At 40.4% G+C, this 18,663-nt stretch overlaps 1 protein-coding gene across 1 annotated transcript in view; it reads right to left on the bottom strand.

Annotated features, from left to right (window-relative positions):
• LOC125371975 overlaps positions 1 to 18,312 on the bottom strand; it is a 48,506-nt gene extending 30,194 nt beyond the window's left edge. Inside the window, exons 1-7 of the mRNA XM_048380743.1 lie at positions 18,307 to 18,312; positions 17,143 to 17,256; positions 16,233 to 16,459; positions 13,529 to 15,701; positions 13,284 to 13,407; positions 12,731 to 13,011; positions 10,076 to 10,261 (exon numbers count right to left, since the gene is read on the bottom strand). Coding sequence (XP_048236700.1) covers positions 10,076 to 10,261; positions 12,731 to 13,011; positions 13,284 to 13,407; positions 13,529 to 15,701; positions 16,233 to 16,459; positions 17,143 to 17,256; positions 18,307 to 18,312 — 3,111 coding nt within the window. The remainder of the gene's footprint in view (positions 1 to 10,075; positions 10,262 to 12,730; positions 13,012 to 13,283; positions 13,408 to 13,528; positions 15,702 to 16,232; positions 16,460 to 17,142; positions 17,257 to 18,306) is intronic.
• Positions 18,313 to 18,663: the final 351 nt, after the last annotated feature.

Raw genomic sequence — 18,663 nt, 5'->3', positions numbered from 1 at the left:
GTTGTCTATAAATACTGCAATCTGTGACATTATAAAGTGGTGTATAGGTAGATATAATACTAATCTATAGATGTGAATCCATTTGATGATACATCTGTGAGGTTTAAGTTGATTTTAACAGCCCGGGCCAGGTCGGACCGAACATTTCTGACTTTGATTTTTTAAAGAAAATACAGTAAAAATGCTTCACTTTAAGGGCGCAGATTTCTTTAAATGCGATACACCTGGACATTATAAATTGGTGTATAGGTAGATATAATACTAATCTATAGATTTAATCACATTTGTAGATACATCTGTGTGTTTAAAGTTGATTTTGACCGCCCGGGCCAAGTCGGACCCAACACAAGCCAAACACTTCTGATAGAGACTATGTTGAGAATGTAGAGGGAAAAGGGCTTCACTTTGAGCCCCTTGTTGTCTATAAATACTGCGATCTGTAACATTATAAAGTGGTGTATAGGTAGATATAACACTAATCTATAGAGGTAATCACATTTGAAGATAAATCTGTCTGTTTAAAGTTGATTTTGACAGCCCGGGCCAAGTCGGAGCGAACTGTGTGACTGTCGAGAGTAGAGGGAGAAGAGGTCTACTTTAACCAACGTGTCTGCTTTAAATACGATGAACAGTGACGTTATAAAGTGGTATTTACTTAGATATAGTACGTTCCTATAATATAAACGCTATGCCGACAGATGGAAATTCGTATGACGATAGCTAGAAGTATTTGATACGTGTCAAATCGTATTTCGTTTAACGATTGCTCTTTTACATGTTACCTAGATCAGCGACGCTAACACACAGCTCCACTTTCTAGTTTTTAAGTGATTTACTCCGAATTACTTAATTATGCTGCACGTTTTGGATTGGTGATTGTTCAGTAGTGTCATGTGTGTATGTTGCATCAATAATATGTAGATATGATCGCCGATAATGAAGTAATTACCCAATAACACTTTGGCCCGTCTTGGCCCGGCCCGGCCCGACTTTTAGGCAATCCCGTAAAGCTTTCAGAGAGTTCTATAGTAGACGAGGTTCCCGTGTTGATGTTTTTTCAAGTGCACAATTGCCTTGCATTTGCATGTGTTTGTGATTGGTGCCACCGGCGGGGTAGTATACGCTCACCTTTTTCTCGAACACCTAGTGTCCTCACTATATAATAGTGATAAAAAAATGATCCATATATAGTCGGAATCGTGCAATCGACTCTGCTTTTGGTACATATTTCTTATGAATATAGAAAGGGTTTTTTCCGCTTTTATTTGCAGGATGTATACTGACTGTCGAAAATATAATATTATAAATTTCTAAGCTATGTTACGAACTGAAACAGAAGATTGGTTCAGCACAAATACCGTTAGTCACCTCAACTCATAATCAGACATCACCAACCAACCAATTCTGTCTCTCCCCTGTCTCGCGTCGTTAACAGAAGCTCTTGCTAGCACTGCCGAATAAAGCGATTGGTAATAGAAGCATATGCAGCAACTGTGTTCCACTCTTAACCTTTAAGAAGGCTCATTCCGCATTAGTTATTCATTACATCCAATAATGAAATAAATGACGATGATCAAATTTGACGTGTTTGTTATAGTTAATGTGCCCAAAACACGTGGAACGAGTGACATGATGTCATCACACAACGTATTTCAAAGATGACGGGATGCTGCAGGTTACCTGTATACAGACGAGCCGAGCGTACACCGTGTTATGTGTCTCAACATATTGCCAAGCAGTTACTGCGATAGCACGTCGCATATCCTCATGCCAAATTGGAATGTGAAGCTCATTCTTCAGCCTCTCTTTTTTATTCAACGAAGCGCGCTTAGATCAAGTCCCACACTGAATTTAAAATACTTTTCCAGCTTCTTTAAGGCCAACTCAAATTATTTATTTGTTCTTCAGATATTTTCCCAAAGTTATGTTAGGCGAAATGGGGTTTGAACAGCGTATTTCTGACGGCATAAACGTAATTTAGAATTAACTGCGCTGTCATAACCACACGTCACATAGCCAATACAATAGGCACCTCTGATGAGGAGAGTTGGGACCATCAACTGGGCATGACACGACAAAGGTTTAGACACGCTTGGTTCCAATGCTTCTGACTCCTGGTCAGAAATGTTCCAGGTTCGTGATCTCTCGTGAGAATTTACCTCGTTTTGAAGCAGAGCCAGCTAATTTGTTTGAACGATTTGTAACCATTGATAAGTCTTGGGTTAACAACCATCAGGGCAAAACATCAGTTGTCAAAACAGCAATCAAAGCTGTGGAAACATCTAACGTCTCATCCTCTGAAGAAGGCAAGTCTGTTCTCCCGAAAGATTAAGGCCAATAGTGTGTTATTCTGTTTAGGCAACAGCGTGAGAATATCAAGGTTAACATTTCGTGGAAAACTCCCTAAAACTGTGTTGTTCCACCAGGACAATACACCTTCTGTTCACAACTCTGTTGGTGGCTTGGCTGCAATGCATGACTGGCTTTGAACTCATTGAACATCCTCCGTTTTCACCAGATTTCCACCTACAAATGTAGCTCTTCCTTAGCTTCGGTAAAGGCCTGTCTGGAAAGCATTATGCTACTTTCTGATATAGATGGCCTTTGCACCAACAGGAGGAGGTTCACTACACTAGTGGTACGATGACACTCAAGCATCGTTGGCATAAGTGTTGAAAATTAGCAACCAACTCCATCAATACTGTCAGTCATAGTTAGTCTTAGAACACATTTTAACCACCCCTTGTACCTGCGTGCATGTACGTGTATGTTGCTGCTAGGACTAATCCAGATCCTGTTTTATAGTTCAAGTTCAGTGGGATACCATGTCGCAGTTCAACATAGATACACCACCCAGACACAACATACTGGCTGAGCCAACCAGTCCTTGTTTAATCATTGCAGGAAAACGGAAAATGACATCTTTTAACCAGGCCTTCCGCTCTCCGAGCAGACGTTCCATCTGCTAGATCACAGAGGCTGTTTTTCCAAAAGAGAAATACAAAGGTTGATTCATATTATTTATATTGGAACTTTAACATGTTTTCGACTGTAACAACTAGTTTTGTTTTTTTGGGGGTATTTATTCTCTTGGCAGATGTTGATTATACGATGAACTGATGGAACGTCAATGATGGATACAGCTGGTTTCAGAACGGACTCCTTTTCCCTGTTGTTGTGCTTCTACAGAGGGTTAATGTTGGACCCTCGACTACCTGAAGCCAGTTTAATGCATGAGAAGTAATTAAATACTTAAAATCTTATTCCATGTAATCTTTTCCTCACAAAACCTCGCAACACAAAGATGGTGGGTTCTTTGGCGAATGAATATGAAATATTATGGACATTTAGAAATTGAAGAGAGGGAACGCAGTTAGCTCAGTGTCTTATTTCTATAAAAGAAGTCAGCGAATTGTCATATATTTCTTTCATGTCTCACGAGGTTTTAAATACGAAATGAAATACAAACCCAATAACTGGAAAGTTTGACAATAGGATGATAGCAGAATGAATTAACTTTCAGTGAGATGAATTGCACTTTCTAATTACATTCTTGAGTCATATCCAGATATGTATGTCCGTCCATTAGACAAAGTGTCTACGCGCTTCTCAAAGAAAGGTGAAATCTTATGTTTTTGCTTTGCACCTAACTCTTCCTATGAGACTCAGATTGGCGCCAACTCTCAAATACAAAGACGCTTTTACATATGAAAAGTAGCTCCATATTGAAAGGTTTACCATATTTATTTGAAGAAAGCACTTCTATTTCATGCTATCAGACGCAAGTTCTCTTATGACAAGATAGGATAAATATGGGGAAACTGTGAAATATGAAGCATTCCATCACATCCGCGCCATGCAATAATAGTTGGTACCGAATGGGAGTGTCCTGAAGAAATTTCCCGGCAAAGCATTGGAAACCATACCTTATGTGTTTATAAATGTGAGGTAGTCGAGCTGTAGATTAGATACCTGTTGTTTTAATTTGGAACCGTTGAGATTTTTCTCCATTCTGTTTGAAATTGGTACTCGTTCTGAACGCGTGTTTGCACATAGATAACTAGGTCAGCTATCATAGAACAGTCCGTAAGGGGGCTCGGGTTGTGCAAATATTACTTATGTTCAATATTAATTACTTGTGTTATTGACTGGTTCGATATAATGGTTGCGAGAAACATAGTTTTCTAAAAACGGAAGTAATCAAATAACCTTACATGGATATTTATTTAATTTCATCGCAACCTGTTGCATATATGGCACTGCTTGGACTCGACTAAGTATTTAATGGAAATCAACATGGCATTTCCCATTGTAGGTTGTACAGTCCGTTTGACTCCAAATGAGAACGATGAATTGCAAAATAACTCGAAATCCAGAAAGCGTATGAAACATCAATACGGTACTTGACCATGAATACCCTGTACCCAACAAAATGTGAATTTTGTTTAATTTAAGACCCATGACGGATGAAGTTCTTTAAGAAACTATCATGTAATTTTGTATAGAAATGTGTACATGGCACGTAGGGGGGACAAATTGTGGAAGGCACAGCGCAAGCACGCATGCACTGCACGGTCTGTGGTAGGGGAAATGACAGAGCGTTAGAGGGGCCGTCTCATGATAATTTCAGTCGCAATCTGACTCGCTCATGCCATAGATCTCGTCGTCGGAACTGCTGGTGCCTAAACCGACTGCCACTATTATAGATGTGCAATTTATACTTCACCAAGAAAAAAAACTAAACGCCAGTATTAATGGACAGTATGTCAAACTGCATGATTTCTGATTGGGCAAATGTATCTTCACCAGACAGGTACTGTAATGGTGATGCAAAGATTACGATAATAAAAGCATTGCCACCTCATCTCACAAGCATCCCTTTTTAACTAACCTCCCCTTTTCAAATTAATAAAATATCCGCCATTGGTTCCAAACATGGAAACGAATCTCGTCATTTTAAAAATTCACGACATTTTAGAACAAATGATGAAAGAAGAATCGCTTGATTCACTTTAATTCATGTTTACTGAACAAAGGATGTAACGACCTGTGTGCGATATTACATGTTTGAAATGAACAAACTTCTTACTCGACGTTTTAGTTACACAGCCGCACATAACACCACACGAGCATGCAACATGACATCAAGATTTGTCCACAGGCCATATCTCGGATTTCAGGATAAAAATAATCCGAAACACGAAACATGGGTACAAGAAAACACGGAGGGATAGATTCGAAAGTTTAATATGTACAACACGAATACACTGCTGCGACATAACTATGGCTTCAACTGTTGACATTTTTACATTAATCTGATTTCAAAAGGATGGTGTTCCTTCTGAAGCAGTGATTTAATTCGTAGACGTGTATCAAAGAAAAACAAGACATCAGGATCTAGAACAATACGTGACAGGAGTGAGTTGATCGTGTGTTTCGCAAGCATTTCAGAATTGCACGTTGTTTATTTCCAACCTTGCATATCAGATTGTGTAAATGGGGTATATGGTAACTCGACCACCACCACGAGCCCACTGAAACAGGCATCACATCGTGATATCGCACAGCTACACCTTTGCAGAAATTATCTTCCAATTCACAATTAGGATTGGTGATGTGAATCAACATTTCTTAATCATGAGTCTTCTGTTTCATAGGTGCAACACGCACTCAGTGTTCACAATGTTACTGTAGGGGGCGGCCATTTGATAGCTTTGGTTAGGGGGTTGGGATATAGAGGCATCCCAAAGAGTCTTTTGTGTCACTGCTTGTTCATAATGTTTCTCTGAAGGAGCATGCAGTCACTATCAGGGGAATCTCATCATACCTTTAAGACAACCTGAGGCAAAATTATATTTTCCGGCATTTTCTGGAACACAAGTATCAAATGGTCGCAAGGCCAAGTTCCAAGAAAAGTCAAAATACTATTTCGGTATACCCGTCTACGTGTGTACAGAAGATGTGGTGTACTATGTGACAGCTGCACATGGGTACATGGGATATGGTGTACTATGTTACAGGTGCACATGGGTACATAGAATGTGGTGTACTTTGCTACAGCTACACAAGGTTACATAGAATGTGGTGTACTTTGTTACAGCTACACATGGGTACATAGGATGTGGTGTACTTTCTTACAGCTGCACATGGGTACATGGGATGTGGTGTACTTTGTTACAGGGGCACATGGGTACATAGAATGTGGTGTACTGTGTTACAGCTGCACATGGGTACATAGGACATGGTTATACTATGTTACAGGTGCATATGGGTACATAGGATGTGGTGTACTTTGTTACAGTTGCACATGGGTACATAGTATGTGGTATACTTTGTTACAGCTGCACATGGGTCTTAGGATGTGGTGTACTTTGTTACAGCTGCACATGGGTACATAGAATGTGGTGTACTTTGTTACAGCTGCACATGGGTACATAGGACGTGGTTATACTATGTTACAGCTGCATATGGGTACATAGTATGTGGTGTACTTTGTTACAGCTGCACATGGGTACATAGGACGTGGTTATACTATGTTACAGGTGCATATGGGTACATAGTATGTGGTGTACTTTGTTACAGCTGCACATGGGTACATAGGACGTGGTTATACTATGTTACAGGTGCATATGGGTACATAGTATGTGGTGTACTTTGTTACAGCTGCACATGGGTACATAGGATGTGGTGTACTATGTTACAGCTGCACATGGGTACATAGGATGTGGTGTACTTTGTTACAGCTGCACATTGGTACATATAATGTGGTGTACTTTGTTACAGCTGCACATGGGTACATAGGATGTGGTGTACTTTGTTACAGCTGCACATGGGTACATAGGACGTGGTTATACTATGTTACAGGTGCATATGGGTACATAGTATGTGGTGTACTTTGTTACAGCTGCACATGGGTACATAGGATGTGGTGTACTATGTTACAGCTGCACATGGGTACATAGAATGTGGTGTACTTTGTTACAGCTGCACATTGGTACATATAATGTGGTGTACTTTGTTACAGCTGCACATGGGTACATAGGATGTGGTGTACTTTGTTACAGCTGCACATGGGTACATAGGACGTGGTTATACTATGTTACAGGTGCATATGGGTACATAGAATGTGGTGTACTTTGTTACAGGTGCACATTGGTACATAGGATGTGGTGTACTTTGTTACAGCTGCACATGGGTACATAGAATGTGGTGTACTATGTTACAGCTGCATATGGGTTCATAGGAGGTAGTGTACTTTGTTACAGGTGCATATGGGAACATAGTATGTTGTGTACTTTGTTACAGCTGCACATGGGTACATAGTATGTGGTGTACTTTGTTACAGTGAGTGAGTGAGTGAGTGAGTATGGTTTTACGCCGCTTTTAGCAATATTCCAGCAATATCACGGCGGGGGACACCAGAAATGGGCTTCACACATAGTACCCATGTCGGGAATCGAACCCGGGTCTTCGGCGTGACGAGCGAACGCTTTAACCACTAGGCTACCCGACCGCCCCACTTTGTTACAGCTGCACATGGGTACATATAATGTGGTGTACTTTGTTACAGCTGCACATAGGTACGTAGGATGTGATGTACTTTGTTACAGCTGCACATGGGTACATAGGACGTGGTTAAACTATGTTACAGGTGCATATGGGTACATAGAATGTGGTGTACTTTGTTACAGGTGCACATTGGTACATAGGATGTGGTGTACTTTGTTACAGCTGCACATGGGTACATAGAATGTGGTGTACTATGTTACAGCTGCACATGGGTACATATGATGTGGTGTACTTTGTTACAGCTGCACATGGGTACATAGGACGTGGTTATACTATGTTACAGGTGCATATGGGTACATAGAATGTGGTGTACTTTGTTACTGCTGCACATGGGTACATAGAATGTGGTGTACTTTGTTACAGCTGCACATGGGTACATAGGATGTGGTGTACTTTGTTACAGCTGCACATGGGTACATAGGACGTGGTTATACTATGTTACAGGTGCATATGGGTACATAGAATGTGGTGTACTTTGTTACAGCTGCACATGGGTACATAGGATGTGGTGTACTTTGTTACAGCTGCACATGGGTACATAGGACGTGGTTATACTATGTTACAGGTGCATATGGGTACATAGAATGTGGTGTACTTTGTTACAGCTGCACATGGGTACATAGGATGTGGTGTACTATGTTACATCTGCATATGGGTTTTATAGGATGTGGTGTACTTTGTTACAGGTGCATATGGGTACATAGGATGTGGTGTACTTTGTTACAGGTGCACAAGGGTACATAGGATGTGGTGTACTTTGTTACAGCTACACATGGGTACATAGAATGTAGTGTACTATGTTACAGCTGCATATGGGTTCATAGGATGTGGTGTACTCTGTTACAGGTGCACATGGGTACATAGAATGTGGTGTTCTTTGTTACAGTTGCATATGGGTACATAGGATGTGGTGACCTATGTTACAGCTACACATGAGTACGAAGGATGTGGTGACCTATGTTACAACTGCACATTGGTAAATAGGATGTGGTGTACTATGTTACAGCTACACACATGTAAACACAACGTTGAATACTATGTTACATCTAGACACATGTACGGATGATGTGATGTACTTTAATACAGCTACACACATGCACACATGTGGTGCCATTGGTTACAGCAGCACACGTGTCGTGCCTCGCTGGCGGCTCTGAAGCGGGTCTAACAGATGTCAGCCTTTACAGTGTTCACCGGTTACTTGGCAACTTGTTTAGTCTGTTGAACTTCGTTGATGATGTTTCTACACTGAAAGTATAATAATGATATGTTTATTTTTAAAGCACTTAACTCGACGCCTTAGCACTCTCAAAGCGCATATAAAAACAAAGTCAAAAGTCAAAGATTGTTTTTAAAAAGATACGTCTTGAGCTTGGGTTTGAATTTTGGAAGTGTTTCAGCATTCTTGAGACAGCCGGGAATTTCATTCCATTTCAATTGCAGCAATAGATCTAAACTATTTACCGCCAAATACCGTTGTATCTGAGACACCGCCATGGTTAATATTGGGACACGAGCTCATACATGTATAGTGGAGCTGTTCTATATAGTCCTTGGTACGACCAACACAATCTGTTGCACCCAATACGTGCTTGTACAGGTAGCCAGTGTAGAGATCTCAGGGTCTTTTTGAGCTTTCAAATGATGATGCCTTGGTGACCATACCAGTATAAGGGACATATGTTAAAGTATAAACCAAGACACATATATGTATGTCATATACCTAGAATATTTCCCACGTGTTGTTATTTCAAGCAGAGAACATAATCATCATGTGGCCTAGGGGCAACAATTCGCTGTGCAGAGTTGCACCCAAATACCGTACAGGATCCGCTAATAACTTGTTTGAATACGAAAATCGGCCAGGTTGTTTGGCTTAGTGTGTCAGTATCTGGCGTGGTTAATGCATGTCCAATTGCGTAGATTTATGCTCATAATGTCAATCACCGAGTTCGGTATAACGCCGCTTTTCACATTATTCCAGTTACATCACGAAGTGATGCCGGTCTCAGATGTTTACCACTTTGGTGAAACGCACGAGCACGGGTATGGTGCCGACAAACCTAGAAACATAGCCGTGTCGAACAGGGATTCGAACCAAAGATCATAGGTTGCATGCATGCCCAAGGGGCGCAACTCTGCACAGCAAATTGCGGCGCCTTAGACGACTGGGTAAGTTTGTGAGCGAGTGTGTTTAACAGCATTTCAGTTATATCACGGTGTGTCACCTAGGCGTGGGAGGAGAGCCCGAGGTGATGCAGATTTTAGGCGCTTGCCACTCTAGTGCAACCCACAAGCATGGCATGGTGTTGACAACTTTGAAACATAATCAGGAAGGTCCTATGTTTCTGTCCCAGTTGAGTAAGAGGCCAGGTTATGTTGATACACTGTGTAAAACCCGTTACTTGAAAGGGTTTGCCGCTTTTATTTATTTGCATCCATGTTGGCTCCAATAGTGCCTGAACGGAGTAAAGCCCTTCACACTCACTTACTCGTTAGACATTACCCAAATATAAAAAGCTCCGGCTCCTGTACTTGTCAGGCGAACTATGTCTGGATCATGTGCGTCCAAGATCACTTTGACGTATTCAGCAAGATCCAAACTGATGCTGTTGACGTCGAACTCCTGAATCCTCACGATCAGCCCGTCTTTGCTGGTGCGTCTCATGAGTTGCTGTATGTAGTGCCACTTCTAAACGACAACAGCAACAACAAAAGGATAATAATAATAATAATTATAATTATAATTATAATTATAATAATAATAATAATGATAATAATAACAAAAATATATTTTCACATTCGTGTTTACGTGTCGTAAATATTATATATGTTGTCATGTTGATGTTGATTCAGTTTTTATAACAAATACAAATATATTATTTAACCAGAACAAATATACAAGCTGATTAGCTAAGCAACAGTATAATAAACAAATGTTATATTTGGGATAACACTTTCTTAGTAAAGTACAGATCCTCGTACTTTTTTGGGTCGAGTCCCGTCCGGGATTCGAACCCACCCTGCCAGAGTAAGGCACCTAATCGCCAGCACACAAAGTCAACGATCTAACCCACTTAGCCACCGAGGCTTCCACAAAACGGAAGTCAGACAACTGATAGTCTAGATCACAAACTTTGTGTACCCCTCTGGCACGGCTCCCATGGCCGAAAGCTGTGAACACACAATGCCATGTATAACAGTAATAAAAAGAAAATAGCTAAATCCACACTTTGACAAGGTACTGAGAAGATGCATAGACAGCCAGTTAAGTCGGCTGCAACCAATTAACACCTGGGAGTTAATCAATTCAACACGCTAATGAATGAATAACCTCGGCTGGGTGAACTAACGGGAAATAAACACAGAGGGCCGATCCCTGAAATAAGTCTCCTGGACTCCTTGTAGAGTAAAGGCTTAGTCACTTTGATTTTGCAAGGAAATTCTAAACTCCCCAACATTACAATATACTAATATTAGGAGTATCTAGATTCAAAGCTACTTGGCCTAAAGCGTAACTTGACTCCCAATAGTAAATATGTACTTGACCTAAACTAGACAATCGCGGGAAAGTATTTCCACGTATTTTTAGAAAAAAACGAAGTTTGAAAAACCCTAGCTGATACGTTTAAGCTCAATACCATCAAAGTAAGTCAGTACCAGAGAGAACAGTGCCCCATAACCGCTTTCAAACGAAACCTAAGTATCGATCTGACCAAACCAGTAGCAAGACGACCCGTGAACGGTCTAGGATATCTGCAGGTGAAGGCACATCATTTTGCCAAGGGTTATATACGTGTGCGCGGACGTCGTAGGGAACAACCTGTCCTGTCAGCCGTGGGAATGCAACAGCCTGGTAGGGTAACCAAAGTGTGTTTCCTAACATAGTGAAAGCCCGAATAGCAAACTATCAACTAAACCATACGGAATATGTAAGTACAATAAGCTATTCAACAGTACCACTAGATTTACAAGACCGCCTCCGTGGTCTAGTGGTAGAGCGTCCGCCCGGAGAGCGGAAGGTTCGATCCAAGACCGCGTCATACCATAAGACGTTAAAAGATGGTATTTGTTGTTACCCTGTCTGGCGCTCGGCATTAAGGGGCTAAAACAAGGACTGGTCGGCTCGGAGTCAGTATACTGTGTCTGAGTGGGGTATTCATGTTAAACTGCGGCATGGTATCTCAGTGAGCTAGCACTATAAATCGGCATCAGTCCGGACTGGTACAAGCAGCCACATACACACGTACATGCACGTCGCTATATAAGTGCAATAATCTTGGACGCGACGTTAAACCCCATTTCACCCCACCTCACCTCACTAGATTTACAACCAGATATGTATAATTATTGAAGTGGTTAAAATGACTAGAAATACATGAGAAATATCTACCGGTACTAGATAATCGCGCTAGAGTGAAAATAAAAGTTACGATAACATTTTCATTACGTGAATAATTTTCAATACCTGTACAAGATGTTTCACGTGTTTTGAATTCCAAGAGGCCTAACTTGGTACCGCGCGTCACTAATCCGAGTTTACCTAAATCCCACTGCTAAAAAATCGTCGAGACTGGTGGTTCAAGCTTTTCCCTAATCTGGTTCTACGGGTAAGGGGGAAGGGGAAGAGTTCTGGGCCCACTTGCACAAAGCGACCTTAGCGCTAAGATGATCGTAACTCCCATTCTTTAACATAGGCTTAAGATAGTCTTAGCGCTAAGATTGCTTTGTCCAAGTGGGTCCTGGTCAACACCCAATCGGAGATGCATTCATTACATAAGTCAGAATCCGTTGATGGTCGGTTAGATTACAAGATCAAACCCGATTACGAACCGTGATCTGTGAGCATCATACACGTCCAGTGCACCCACTCACTCAGGCGTCTGAGGGGGCACGGGTGACCGAGTTGTCTGAGGAGCCGCAATTCTCTCTGTGCAGAGTTGCGTCCCTTGGTCCCTCCTGAAACCTATGGTTGTGGGTTCGAATCCCGCCCGGTTCGACCCGATTATTCTGCTTGTGTTTTGGATCACGTCGGGCTTTTATCCCACATTCAGCTGACACACGGTGATATAACTGGAATGCTGTTCAAAGCAGCGTGAAACCCAACTCACTCACTCACTCAAAAGACTCCGAAAGATATGACACTATATACATTACCAACCCGTAGTTGTGATCCCCTTTCTCCTAGAAGGAGAAATGTTGCCCTCATGACGTCATGAACGATTGGCTTGGGGTGGCTATAGCTATGAATCTCTGCAATGGTGCCTTGGTTGACTGCCATCACATCATGCAAGTACTTGTTCATTCGTTTAATCACGGTCCGGACAGTTTCTGCTTTTTCCTTCAGTTCCGTTAATTTGGGATCAGGGGAATGAACACCGGTTTTTGCCAGGAGTTTGTTTATTTCCGATAATTGTCGACTCTCTATTGCCCTTTTAAGATCTAGAGATAAATGTTTTTTTATTTAAGAATAATTGATAAATGCGAGTCATTACTCACATCAACAAATTCAACACAAAACAAGGTTAGTTAACATGGAGAGAACAAATGAAGAGAAATCATTCATATTTGTGTGGTTATTGCTTGTGTCTGGTAGCTATGTCAGTTTGTAAATTGACACGACGTGATATAACTGGAACAATGTTACAAACCCCTCTCACTCATCCACACACTCACTCACTACAAGCGTAGTAGGCATGATCAGATATATTTACCTGCACATATTAAATCACGATCAACACCATGCTTCCTGCATGAGGAATTCGAACCACTGCCAGTCTTATGTTGTCCTTTTTCTTTCACAGTTAGAGATTGTCTGATTCCTTGTACTTCTTCACTCTGAAAAGTTGAAAATGAAAACTTGAGCTTATCTGGTTGATCTATTGTCAAAACACGTTAATAGAAATCCAGTGTAAAACTGATAACACATTTATGTGATATGTACATATTAATCACCAACCTTTTCAGGATTCTGTTTTGGCCTTTCATTTGTCTTGAAACCTTTACTTAAATTTTGATGAAGGTTTTTTATGTTATTGCTGTTTGTTCTTGATGCTTGGATACCTGGCATGCCCGTCCTTGTTATCTGTGAAGGTGAGGGTATCTTGGTACTCTGGACATCAGAAGACATGGTCGAACCCGTTAATGTACGCGTATTGGCTTGCGATGAACCTGGCTGTGAGCGTGTAGGCCTTGGATTCACTTTCCTAGTTGACCCAGTGTCTGAGGCAGGAGTATTCGGATGTGGATTCTTAAAGATGTCGTTTCCCTGTTTCGGAGTTATAACTTTGCCTGATTTCCCAGGACCCGCTGAAGATGCAATTCCTTTCATTTTCTCATCAGTTGTAGAAATGTCCACAGGATTGGGAGATGATGACTTTTGTCTTGCATAAGGTTTATACAATGCTGTATCTTTAGTGTGACTACTGTTCAAATAAGCTTCCTTCATCAGCTTAATGCGGGCCGGGCAACTGTAATCTGTTATCAGTTCAGGAGAAGGAGAATTAAGAGGTGTTCTCATTGGTGAAAGTGAGTTTGCATTCCTAGAGGCTCGAGACTCTCGCCTCGACCCATGTAACTTATGGTTACTCTCTACAGCTTTTCCATTAAGAACCCCTTCGGCAGACACGTCACAGGATTCATAACCCTGACTGGTTTCTTTGTTTTTGATTTTGAAAGAATATGTTTTGTTTTTAAGTTTTGAGGCCATTGACTGTTGTGATGGTTCCTTTGTATGGTCTCCGGGTTTTTCAACGTCAGTTTGACAAGTTTTGGTGTCTATATTTTCAGTTTGAGACTGTTTAGAAGGCATGCGTCCATTTGCAGTTTTTTCCTCGCTTCCTTCAGTTTCCTCAGAAGAAGGTCCCTTGGGTTTAGGTTTCTTTGAAAGAAAGGAAAACATTCCTTTGGCCTGTACAGACTCATTTTGTGTGTCAACAGATGGTTCCGATGGATTTGCTTTCTTGATATAACCATTCGTGTTTGTTTGGGTTGAACGCTTCTCTGATGCTGCATTTGTAGTAGATTTTGTACCTCGAGATGCTATATCATGAGGTTTGTTCTTTTCAGTTGTTAACAGATAGTTTGCAACGTTTCGGTGCTTGGCAGCTGAACTGTCTTTAGCATTAATTTCAAGGGCATACTCTTTCTTTGCAGATGTCGTTGGTATGTCAACGGTTACTGTGAGTTTGTCCCCGTCTTTGTGTTGGTTGACATGTTTCTCAAGTTCTGGTGTAGGAATCTCGTTGTGTAAAAGATTGGCTTTGACATCTACTCCCTTCTGCGTTTTGAATGTAAAATCTACTGATTTCTTTGAATCAATGGTCACAATGCCGCTTTCTTGCGATGGACTAGACAACCCAGCTCTTCTAGCTGTTTCATTAAAACCCCATCCAATGGCAGGATTTTTAGGAAACGGTTCACATGTCCCCTTGACCCCAGAACAATCTATTCTAAAGTCGCACAGTGGTGTATCAGCATCATTGAGAAGCGTAAGCATGTATTTCCCTACTGTCTGGAGGCGAATGAAGAAATATCTTGTTGATCTGATATTGTTAACAAATACATAACGGGACATTTGACTCTCTCCATGAAGCTTCTTCTTGTTTTTCTGATCAAAATAAAGTTCATATTTGATATCCTTTGCTGCTTTGGTTACCTGGAGATTTATCTCCACTTCCCCTTCTTTGGCAGCGACAATACCTTGCTGTCCTTCGGGTAATTTTAATCCAGATGCAAAGAAGTCATTATGGACCAAGGGAACCATCAGAAACTTTTCCATATTCCAAGGCTCCCCAAGAAGCTGCCATTTGGCATTACTTGGAAGACACCTATATATGTGATCCTCAGGGTCCGTTAGGAAATAGAAGTCGTCCTTGCTATACACATACACTAGACTGCCTTCCTCCTTATCACGCTGTTCTGCCTTCCCATCCTTTTCTATCATGTGCCATCGTTCATTGCTGTAGTTCCCAATGGACACCATTGCCCACTTAGGGTTGACTATTCTCCACGATCCATCGAGGTACACCAAGTTCCAGTAGCCATAGATGCATTCAATATCCATGTCACCTACTTCGTATGTAGCACTTTTGATGTTTCCCTGCACAACCATACACGGGATTTTTGCGTTCCTGTTTATAAACAATGAAAACATGTATATATTATGACAAAAGTAGTGTCTTTAGTTTGAGTGAATATTGTTCTATGTAGCTATCAAATGCGGTGTCAGGGAGCATAAAGACACGGAACTTTGGCGTCACAAAGGAATGTTGAGGCTACTAACAATTGACCATCCCAGCAAGTTTGATTCAAAAAAAGTGACAAAACCATTTAACACCTCATAAGAAATCTCTATTTTATGGTTTCGACTATATAATACGTTTATGAATCACTATCAAATAGTGATGATACCTGGTGTTCGCAAAAAAGGATGAACACACATATATTCTGCCCCACCGGTATTGATTCAAAGTCATTCAGAATCCTCTTCATGTATCTGCTGACTTTTGTATGATGTGTGTCACTCTAGCAGGTAATGCATGACTACGGTTATTACAACGACAGCGTCTCGGTTTCACATATGGCACAGATTTAGATCTAGACTGGAACTGGGCACCAGACCTTGGAGCATAGTCTGTTGTAATACCGTTTAGGAAGCTCACCTGCAGAGAAGAGCAAAGAATTGCTCATAAGTTCCCCTATCATCCTGAATAAGCCGCATGTAGCCCAGAGGAGTGTTGACGTCATCGACATCGTCGAAATTGTCGTACATGATCTCTTGTGAGGCCAGCCAAACAAATATGGACCTGACTTTCTGCACATCATTCTGAAGCCCTTCTGTCAAATGTTTGATCAGCGTTTGGTAGGACGTGGCATCTTCCCTCGATGTCTGATGATTACAGGAAACCGGAAAATTGTAGAGAATCTCCAATAATCATTTTGGTTTGTAAAATATTCTATCTAATAAGCTTTGATAAAGGTGTTGATATTTAAAAAAAATGCATTCTACATTTCCACTGTATGTATGTCAGCGCGGAATATACTGATGGAAATTGGCACAATTGTAAAAATGATATTTGTGTTTGACCCTGTTACCATTTTACAACTGCTTTATTTTGATGAAATTAATCAGGAGTACATCCAGTCTGTTATTCACTGAATATGAAAAGTCTATTCACATTCAGTGTTAGGCTCAGAACTTTTCAGCCAACCCTCGTATAGCAGGCACGTTCATGGTGCGACATTGGATAATCTTACCTATTGTACAACTGAGTTTTCTTCAAGGTAATGTTTGAATAATTAACTAGATGTAAACACCTTCGGTAATTTGTATAATCTTACTGTGTTACACGTTCAAAAACTCGTTACATTTCGTACTTTGTTCAATGGCAATAACGCTCTCTGAACGTTGTTATGTGTGCAATGAACATAGAGGCCGAGCTGAAGTCAAACAAAATCAAACTCAATCACCTTAATGTTCCAGTACACGACATTTACCATTTAGATTGTTTGGCTGATCAATAGCCCCTACTACAATCAGAGCCTTGAACAATGCTTATCGGAGTTTCTTACCACACTGGCCTTTGCATCGATGGCTGTGAACAGTCGTGGATTGTAAACAATGTCTTTCTTTGTCTTGGGCGGCTTAAGTGGTGGGTAGTTGTTTTCAGAGTATGGCACGTCCACCTATTTGTAATTCAAGCTGGTTTAAATTAAGATATTCATTTCCTAAAAGCAGGTCCAGCGATTGACATACGATGAAGCCATTAGGGACTGACCATTCGATATTAATTAATATATTTATTGAAATAGAAAAATATAAATTGTAACGAAAAATTTTGAAAAAATAAATATGCTTTAGATTCATGAAAAAAGAATTTGCCTGCCACAGACGTTACATTGTTGCAATTGATTATCTGGTTTTGTAGTTGGAGCTGAAGAAATATGTTATCTCGTCCATGAAAGTGCGATAAGGTTATTTCATGACGTTTCCTCGGTGTGAAATGTAACCTCGAAACAAACAGAATTATTGGAGTACAAACTTTAAATTAACTTGTAGTTATGTATCATATACCTTCACATTTGAAATATCTGTGTCTTCTTGAAATCCGAGAACATGGATCAAATAAATCACCGTCGAATAACGATTTCTTGTTTGTTTCAGTTGTAGCCCCCATCAAACATGGCCGCCGTGATATAGATGCAATATTGAAAATCATACTCTATACAATGTGACTGTTTAAGTCCAAATAGGCTGCGGGAAATTGTCTGTCTGAATACGTTGTTTTCAAGTAGTACAAAATTTAATTTAAGGACACATATCATTCTAAAAGTTTTTGATAACATTTGTTAACAAATGCAATGCCTCAGTTCAAACAGGACAGTTTTAACATCGTCTTGAGACAGATGAAACATAGCCACCAGGGTGCCGTTGTACAAAGCGAAATTAGCGCGAAGGTGATCGTAACTCCCTTTCCTTAAAATAGAACTACGACAGTCTTAGCGCTAAGGTTGTTTTGCATAACCCATTTAAAAGTTATTTAGTGACAGTTTTATTTAACAATAATTATTGTCCTTACAGAAGTGATTTCGGCTCAAGGATTTCAATATGCGTATGTCACTTTGTAAACAAGCATGATAGATTATGTAGAATGTATAATTTACAGCTGATAGAGAATGAGTACCATTTTGTTCTCATTTGTCCATTTTATCAGAATTTACGAATCGCATACCTACATCCATCAATATATTAAAGTTTAATGAATTATTGTCTTCTATGTATATTAATGTACTGAAGCCTTTGACTGCGTATATATTCCATGCAATGAAGTTTAGAAATGATAAGATGAGTGACAAACAAGTAGAAATCAATATGTCAACCCACTATTCACTAGGATAAGTTGTATATTTCTGTAATAAAGAATGATTGGTTAAAACACGCATAATGTGTTCGTCAGCAAATAAATATAGGCTACGTTTTTTAAATATACTGTTTATTATGGATATATGTAGTAGGCGGTGCTCATATATATGCCAGGCTTAAACATCACTGCTAACCTTTGTTGTGCAACAATCATTTAGGGTCACAATATA

This window comes from Haliotis rufescens, unplaced genomic scaffold (assembly GCF_023055435.1).
Source record: "Haliotis rufescens isolate VD_foot unplaced genomic scaffold, xgHalRufe1.0.p SCAF_1, whole genome shotgun sequence".
Lineage (NCBI taxonomy): Eukaryota > Metazoa > Mollusca > Gastropoda > Lepetellida > Haliotidae > Haliotis > Haliotis rufescens.
The sequence above is the reverse complement of the archived record's forward strand: the minus strand, read 5'-3'. Positions and strand labels throughout refer to the sequence as shown.